The sequence below is a fragment of the Hirundo rustica genome, chromosome 11 (genome assembly GCF_015227805.2).
Source record: "Hirundo rustica isolate bHirRus1 chromosome 11, bHirRus1.pri.v3, whole genome shotgun sequence".
Lineage (NCBI taxonomy): Eukaryota > Metazoa > Chordata > Aves > Passeriformes > Hirundinidae > Hirundo > Hirundo rustica.
The window spans coordinates 1-9,114 of NC_053460.1; the positions used below are offsets into that span (position 1 = coordinate 1).

General features: G+C 41.0%; 1 protein-coding gene across 4 annotated transcripts; it reads right to left on the reverse strand.

Annotated features, from left to right (window-relative positions):
- Positions 1 to 287: 287 nt before the first annotated feature.
- On the reverse strand, positions 288 to 8,765 carry LOC120757929 (carbohydrate sulfotransferase 6-like). Of its 4 annotated transcripts, none has more exons than XM_040075663.2 (2): positions 8,621 to 8,765; positions 288 to 2,132 (listed from the first exon to the last, which is right to left on the reverse strand). In XM_040075663.2, exon 2 carries the CDS (start codon positions 2,102 to 2,104, stop codon positions 923 to 925), a length of 1,182 nt encoding a protein of 393 aa, XP_039931597.1. In that variant the 5' UTR covers positions 2,105 to 2,132; positions 8,621 to 8,765; the 3' UTR covers positions 288 to 922. The 4 variants fall into 4 exon arrangements, with proteins under 4 accessions (XP_039931597.1, XP_039931593.1, XP_039931596.1 ...); XM_040075659.1 differs by lacking the exon at positions 8,621 to 8,765 and adding an exon at positions 8,066 to 8,200; XM_040075662.2 differs by lacking the exon at positions 8,621 to 8,765 and adding an exon at positions 7,123 to 7,142.
- Between the last annotated feature and the right edge of the window lie 349 nt (positions 8,766 to 9,114).

Genomic DNA, 9,114 nt, shown 5'->3' on the forward strand with positions numbered 1-9,114 from the left:
GCGGTTCCCGCACAGGCTCCTCCGGCGCGGCACCGGCCGTTAACCTTACACGAGCATCTGTCTCTGCTACCAAAGTTCGTTGAACCGATCCCTTCCATGCACTAGTATAATCGATGCGCAAATTTTCAAGGCATCCTAAATTTCTCAGTGGTCTTCATAAATACCTTGTAGTTTTGAAGAAAGAGGATAACGGTATGGATTGTGCGACGGAAGCAAGTGTGCACTTATTCTTTGTCACAGTATTAGAACACGATAGGGGCAGAATTAAAACGCTATTTCCACGATGATTCCACTGAAAGTTTCTTTATGTCCTTTGGTTTTTGCACTCCAAGCAAACATCACGTTCTAGTATGTGATTGTAAACATTGCCATTTCAAGGAAACCATTATGGAATCTCAATTAATGAAGTTATCATTTAAGCCTTTTACAACAGAGCTGCTGCAGTTGCCCCAGCTTTTGAAAAACTTATATATTAAAATTTAAAACATCATAAGAAGTCTGAAAAAAATACACAACTGCAGAAAAACTTTAAAGAAGAAAGTCAAGTGAAGGAATTTAGTATCTACTTTGTTCCATATACACAAATAAAGAACAGTGATTCTTAAATAATTAAAGCACAAAAACCAGAAACAAACTATTATCAGTAAACAAGACATCGTTGAAAATCCATATTTTAATAGAAAAATGCTTAAATTATATTCTTAAAACAATGCTGTGAGCAGCACAGTAACAGGCTGACAAGTATCTTGCTGTCTCTTTTTAATGTAAAAAACTCAGGGAAAAAAAACTACTTGCATTAACAAAAAAGGAGTAGACTAAAAGATAAAGTCATCGGCCAAGGATTTTCCAACTATATGCTGCACAGCAGAGAAATATTCAAACAACCACCCTGCCCCACCTCCCCAGATCTCTCCAAAATGTCTCAGTGCTTGGGATTAAAGGATGACCAACTGAATTGATTTTGTCGTCTAGGCAACACCAAATCCAACGTCAGATCTCTTTGTTCTTTTTCTGAATCCACCAGCTGATAACCAAGAATGTTTATAGCACCTTTACAAACTTCCTGTATTTTCTTAACTTTCTGAAAGGAAAGAGCATTTCTCCAGGCCTGTGAAACACTAACTGCATCTCGAGACGTTATTTTGAAGGCTTCTTTTTTTTTTCCTGGTCCCTGTCCATGTGTGATATTATAGATCCAGCTTTTGAGCCTGGGAGTCAAACTAAGATCTGCAAATTTATACATTTCTGAGATTTCTGAAAACGGATCTCTAACCAGATCTTCAAAACGGACCATTAAATAGCGCTCTTTCAGGAAATTAGGTGGTTTCAGAGTAGCTGTTTCATAAATCTGAACGTGACTTCTACAAACCTCTTGCATTACTTTGTATTTGCTATCTTCCACTTTAGTGCCATTGGTACTCAAGACAATTCCATTGTCACGGGTTAACGCTTTGACTGATTGTTCCCGTGACTTAACGACTGCCCTGGGGTCACGGACCAGGTGAATAATTTTGAGATTCAGGGACGGATCAGTGAGAAGGGGGTATAGGACCTTCAAGTCAAAGAATCGAACTTCCTTGATGACAACATGGCTGTAAGTCTTACAGGCTTCCTCCACCTTGCTGAATGGATACCGTCCACAAAGAGTCTTGCATGCCAATTCACTGGTTATGTCAGTACGTTGGAAAGAGTCACAAGCAGGAGCTGAACACAGAGCCCGACTTGCTGCCCACTGGAAAAGATCGGATAAGTTTCTTTTCCAAGGCATGTAAGCATCAAACACAGACATGTCACACAGAAAGACCGACCTGACTAAGTCCCGCACTGCCATGTGTAAGACTTTGGCACTGTTCTGGTACATTGTAACCCACACGTGCCACGCAGGTTCCATCAGGTAGAAGACGCTGGGATGCTGGCTGAAAAGTTGACCAACAAAAGAAGATCCTGACCGCCAGGAGGAGAGAATAAGGATGTGGACTTGTGATGGTTTCTCCTCAGACTGAGGCATGAAGCTACTGTACCGGGCATACATGAAGAGTAAGAATCCAGTCTGAACTGTAACAAAAATTATAACAATTGTGCTAGGAATCCGAATCCTTGCCATTCTCACCGACGAAGGGCAACGAGAAAAGCTGAAAAAGAGAAGGGAAACACGGGTGAACCATTGCTCCTGTGGCACAATAACGATACAACTTAGACAATATAAATTCTTGCATTAGTAAAATCTTTCTTCAAACGTGCATGAATGTATGTGGGATTAACTGCTTCCTTAATCAGCTGCACTGGGGGAGGATCACTGCAGGTGACAGCTGAAATAAGTAAATGTTCAATGTTGAAGAAACCCTTGGGTTGATACAGCTCAACCCTTGCATTAAAAACAAACAAACAAACACAACAACAATAAAAAACCCACAAAAAACTAAACTACAAAATACACAAGGCTCTCAACCTGAATAGTGGTAAATATTGCCCTAAAAAAAGAAGAATTTTTTTTTTCTGAATCACTCAACTGTATTTCTCTTTCAATTTAATATTACAAGGATTTCTATCCCTTAAAAGGAATAGAAGCAAACACTGGTAACTCTGGGTGCTGAAATAAAAATCGTCTTGTCTCATTTGAGTGTTGTACCCTACAGTGGCCATAGGGTGCTATACCAATTGGTGCTTGTCCACAACCTTCTATTTTCCAAACCACAGAAGGCAGAAGATGGATGAAAACTCACAATCTGAAATCACACCTAGCCACAGATAATAAAATGAAAAAGTTGCTGACATGTGTCTTTGGTCTGGAGTGCATACACCCCAAGACTGAATAGCCTGAGTTTGCATTCAAGGAATTACCAGTTTGGGAGTTAGATTTGTCTGCATATAACTCCTAGAAAATCTTAGGCATGTCAACCCCAAGTGGATTTCTGCTTTACTTTGCAGTCAAAGTTCAAGACACATGCACTTCTCACAGCTTTTTACTGTAGTTTTTTGACACCTACCTTTTTGTGCTCTCACTTATGCATATTCCACTTGTAAGCAGACAGTAAATGTCAGCAGGCAAGGTTTTAGGAAAGTAAGATGCCGCATGTGTGCGGATCACCTCAGAAGTTCTACATATACATATCTGCTATCTAGCTGCATTTACAATTTCCAATTACAATTTTTTTCTTCTTACAGTGAAAGATACATTTTTCAACACACTCTGAACTCTTGAAAGAAATTCATGCAGACTAGTAAACATAGATACATACTCATTTGACATAATAGATTGAATTTAACTAAATGATCCCTCATTACAAAGCCTTTAAGTACACTACATATAAAATGTGATACTCTGCTTCAAAAATCTGTGGCAGGAAAAATTTAAAAAGTGTTCAACGAATAATTAAATTGATTTAAAATAAATAATGGAAGAAAAGCCTTCCAAGGACTGTTAAAGGCAAAAATTAGTCTACAGCCCACCGCTTAGCAAAGCCCAAAACTGTGGATAGCCTGTGGTATATGCCTGTACTCTGGTGACACATTAGGAGAAATAAGGCTTACTGTATTGCTTCTTCCTTAGGAGTCCACTACTTGCTACTCTCATGCACAACAGCAGATAGATAAATAATTTGTTTAATTCAGCTTGGCCACTCTTAATAGATAAAATCTACCTTGTTCAAATACTGAATTTTGGCATATTACATCTCCAGAAGCACCTGTAAGTTTCTCTGTGCTGTGAGCATTGCCAGCAATCCAGCAGCCTGCACTGACATTTCACCAAACAAAGGGGATGAAAGAATCTAACCTGAAGTCAAAGTACAATTGCATTTGCTAATTGAAAGATTTTTCCTGAAATGGGGTCTATGCCTGAAAGTCAGCCAGACACAACTATCTCAGATCTCTTTCTTGACTGCAAAATGTGAGTCATTACCTACACCAACACTGCATTCTGCAGCTCCTTGCAATCTCACCCATTATGTAGCCTTTAGAGACTCATTTATGCTTTTTAAAGAATTAATGTGTTTCTACTCTAGCTGCACAGAACTGTTGCTCCACTCTAATCATGCTGCAGAACTGCAACACTAACTGCTCTTTACAGGTTATTAGCAGAGAGTGGGGGACCAAGGAATAAAAGCCAAAAGCTGTTTTTGTAAACTCACTCCTGCCTCGACTGTCTCTCAGACCTCTCCTCGCTCCAGTTCTCACGAAAGTAGTGTTGCAGACAACACTGTGCCAATAAAAAAAGATAACATGAGCATTAGTCCACAATATGTGTCTGAACTAATCAGACTCAAGCACTATAAATAACGCCAAATGACCACAGCTGAAACATTTCCCTACACCTCAACATGATAGAAACTGCAAGAAAAAAGTGTGATGTCAAAGTAAAACACCAAGTAGATACCCGTTTTCCATATTTAAGATTAGTTTTCTACCCTTTTGGAAAAGCTGGAGTGTTTCTAAGGAAGATACACACATGTAGACACCACCAAAGAAAAAGCATAATTACACAACAAAATACAGCATCTGTAAAACTATTCTCTTGTATGCTTTCCAGTGCATAAGGCAAATTACACCACTTTCTCTGTAAACAGTGCCCTTTATTTCTGCAGTGCTCATGTTGGACAAGTGTAATTTTGTTTTCATGTAAATAACCACTTGCAATTGCATTCTGCAGTTAAAGTGATTTAAGCCCAGGTTAAATTTTCATTCCCTTAAACTACAATTTTTTTTAACCCAACAAGCTCTTCTGTGATTTCTGATAACCTTTAGCTGAGGCAGAAAGCAGCTGTTGACTAGCTCATAGAATAACCTTCTCACAGAGCTGCTGAAGATCTATCTATGTATACACCTATACACATATTTATAAATCTACTGAATAGATTACATTATATCATTGCCTTAGTTGTGGACTCGGCATTGTTGGGTTAACAGTTGGACTTCGTGATCTTGAAGGTCTTTTCCAACCTAAATGATTCTACAATTCCAAATATGAGGAACAGGATCTTGCCTTCTGATCTTCTAGCTACTCCATTGCCCGACTCGGCAGATGGTGCTGTTAGGCAAGCTTGCTCTTTCAGCACAGAAATATGCCAAAATTGCACACTGAAGCTGCACGCTGAAACACTACTCTAACTTGCTTTGCATTGCCTCTTTCTGCTAGTCCCCTCCTCCTCCGTCAACAGCTCAGCGGCACCACCTGCCCACCCCTAGCTCCCCTCAGGAAAGCAAAATTGGGGTTTGTTACACCTCCTTTTTCCTGCTTTGCTCCACAGAAATGCTTCCTCATAGCTGCACCTGCTTTATTATACCATGCCTGCCAAGTGCAAGTGGGGGGAGGAAAAGGAGAAGCAGCAGAGGGGACTGGTGTTCTAGCATTACTGCCCCTTCAGCTGCCACCTCAGTGACAAAGTTCTAGAAAACACCTCCTCGCTGACTCATGCAATCAGACCTACCCCAAGTGAGACAAGGGAGATACAACAAGCAGAAAAACAGGCTGTAAGGGTGTCAAATTGCAGCAGACAGCACTCTGACACCTCTCACATCTCTCAGCTGAGACTCATGACGCCTGGCAACACTCCCTGGCATAACAATATGTGCTTTTGTAAATAATGAATAGTCCTTAGTGTAAGTTATTTTACTAACAGTTACACTGTTACTCCTTTTTTGTTGTTGTTGTTTTGGGTTTTTTTTGTGATAGTAGTAGTACTTTGGTAACCATTTCTTCAAGAAGAGCAATCAGAAGTCTCTCAAATTCCTGAGGCACAATCACCTCCTCACAGGGCAATGCCAGCGTTCAAAATGTGATCTGAAAAGCATCTGCATATATGGTTTAGTTGCCAGTCCTGAATTAAGCTCTGTTCCTGGGTTTCCCTGCTAACAGCTACTAATGGAAAAAAGATCCTAGACTAGATGATCCCTTGGACGGTTCCACAATAACTATTCTTACATATTGTCCAAAGGAAATTAATTATATAAACCATCCAACGGAGCAATCATTTGCTTCATGACTTAAACTGTCTCTGATAGATTGGTGAGCTGCAGGGCCACTAGTATCTACCACTGCTTGCCAAGAAACTAGATACATTACAGAAAGCTATTCAGTTTTACCAAGCAGGGTAAAATTACAGTCAGCAGTAATATTGATCCCAAAATTTTATCAATTCTAAGGAGAGCACTTTTCAGACCCAGAAAGGCAGAAAAGAAAGAAAGAAATTGTCCACTGGATGATCATTTAGCTCTTGCTTCCAGGGACTTTTGTTAATTTGTCACATAAGATATGTAATGTTGGAATCAAGTAATCAGATCTTTTGAGGTCAGCTCTGAAAGGAGTACAGTTTCTTAGAAACTTTCTTTCAGCACAGAATTCAACCTGAAGAGACTTAATAAAGTAGCAAAAACAAACATTAGTTAAAAAAAGACCCTCCTATTAAACAGCTATTTTTTTTTTCCTGGGATACTAAAAGGACTGTAGAAAGACAGCCTCATATTGTGCCTCATATTAGAGCTGTCAATAAACATGCCCTCTCTTCGAGCTTTGGACAAAAGGCTGGGATGAAAGACTCCCTTAGAACAAACAAGTCTGGGTCTGTTGTGGGAAGACTGGAAAAAGCAGGCTGGATTAAAGTAAAAACCTTTGAGCAAAGAATTACAAATACCTGCTCCCCTAGAGTGACTTCTGAGCAACTGAGTCTCAGCTTTCTTTGTCAAAATCTTCCCTGGCCATTTTCTGTCCAAGAAAATTTCTGGCATACTTAGATTCTAATCAATCTGTGCAGCATTTTTAAAGTCAAATGACTTTAAAGACTACACAGAAATTACTTCAAATACTGTACTCAGTTGTGGGTGCCTTCCAACTCAAAATATTCTATGATTCCGTTGATTTCCCAGATTGATCTCTTTCACTGAAAAATTAATACCTAATGCCGGATTATGTGCTCAACCTTTTGTTACCTAAAAATGATTGTCCTGTATGCTGACCTTTCAGAGCAATCATATGAGATGAATGTAAGTATCACTTATGTACTTAAAATTCACCAAATGCAGCAGTACTGACTGTAAAAACAATGGTAATGGTAAATGTCATCATGCATTCTATAGAATTAATAGGAAAATGTTTATTCATGGCATGATAAATAAAGTAAAGATCACCTGAAGGTCTGCTTTTCCTCATGGAATTTACTCACTGCAGACTTCACCTGTAAGATATTGCACCAATGCAATCACCACCAAAAGGGCTTCTATGAGCTAACATTAGAAACACAGTTTGCTACTCAAAAAAGTGAAATGCTGGAACATGACAAAGCTGGTCAAGGAATAATACACAACAATATTACTAGTAATTCTTACAGTAAATCACCCCACTGACAAAACATCACTTTCCACCATTCTTCTGCAGCTAGAAATCTTCATCTTCATAAGGCCAAAGCTCACTGTATCAACAGCAATATGCAGATGGGTATTTGAATGGGAAAAGAAAAAGTTAGTTTAGAGGGTGTGTTCTAGAATCACTGGTTCTCCTAAAAGTTTTAAGTCGTTCCCATACTAAATAGTTGAAACTCATAAGCCTACCTAATTTTTTTAAAAATAGAATAGTAATACTGCAACTAAAATAATAAGATACAGTAAATGTACTGTACTAATTCAGAATTATAACATTATATTAGGATTTCAGGTGATACTCTTAATTTAGCTTTTGGAAATATACCTCTTTTTACACCTAGTAGTAAATGAGATTTGAAGAATTGTTTCCAGGAAATCCCACAAACACTTTTTAACACAATGAAACATACCATACATTTAATTACATGATCATTAAAGTTCTTTTTCTAAAGGGTACTGTTTCTTTTGGGAGATTTTTTTATATTTTTTACTTGTCCAGCCTAAGCAAATGGCAGTGTCAAAATATATCCCAATAGTACCTATTCCTCCATGCACTGCAGCTGAAGATCACAAAGTGTTTTCAGCTACTAGAATTACTGGCGTTCAAGAAATGAGCTCTGCTTCGTTGCAATTTTTGTCAGGAATTTTTACTATGGAAAAACTGGGGTGACAAAGAGACACCCGCAGTGACTGAATGCTATTATTCACTTACTTGAGACTCTGTCTGCACCGGTACAATAGCGTCCTCAAATGCAAACAGTCCGAGGACGACTGGCCTGAGGTGCACCCTGTGCGTCTCACTTGAAGCAACTGTTACAACTAAGAAATATTGACAAATACTTCTGATCAGCATGTCACCTTCACCTAGAAAGAGGCAGGACACAACAGAAAAATGGGAAGGGATTTCCTGAAATGATGGGAGGGTTCTCTAAAGGACCTTACTTCACCATCTAATTCCAACAAACGAAACTACCTTAACCTGAATCAGCCATGTTTTCTAGGGAAAAAGAGAAGACCTTAAAAAAAAAAAAAAAAAAAAAAAAAAGAGGCTGTTTTTCGGCAGCTTTGCCTCTGTCGGTGCGACATCGGCTCCGCCGCAACTGGTATTACCGCTACTCCGCCGCCACAAGCAGAGACGTGTGTGACCCGCTCAAAAACATCTCCTTTAAAGCACCGTTGTTTGAGAAAAGGAAAATAAAGGACTGACCGGGACTTCCAATCCGGTGGAATAAGCACACACCCCCACCCGCATCAGCCTTGCCCGTACCTTATCGCCGCCTGCCCGCCACCGCTGCGGCTCCGAGCTGCCGACAGAGACAATGAGCCGCTTTCAGACGTGGCCGAGGCGCCGGGGCAGCAGGAGGAGCCCGAGAAAAAGCCGATCCCCCCGGCTCCCGGAGCATCCCCGGGCAAAAGCTCGGCCTGGCAGAGGCGGTCCGCTCGCTTGCCCCGCCCAGCACGAGTAGGACCGGCACGGCGGGGCAGTGGCGCCCGCTCCGCAGCCAGGGACGTGCCGCCTGCAAAGCGCCCGGGCCGCGGGGTCCCGGCTGGCTCGCCGCAGCAGCCAGTGCTCGGCCGCCTCTCCTCCGCGGCGGTCGCGCGTGCCTCGGGCCTTCCTGTCGTAGCAGCCCCCTCCCCCCGGCCTTCACCTCCTCCCTCCATCCCGGCCCAGCACCCCGAGGCGAACAGAGCTTGGCGCAGTCGCGTCCCGCTCGCTTCGTGCGAGTAAAACGAGAAGATAGTTCCCCCCTGCAAACGAGC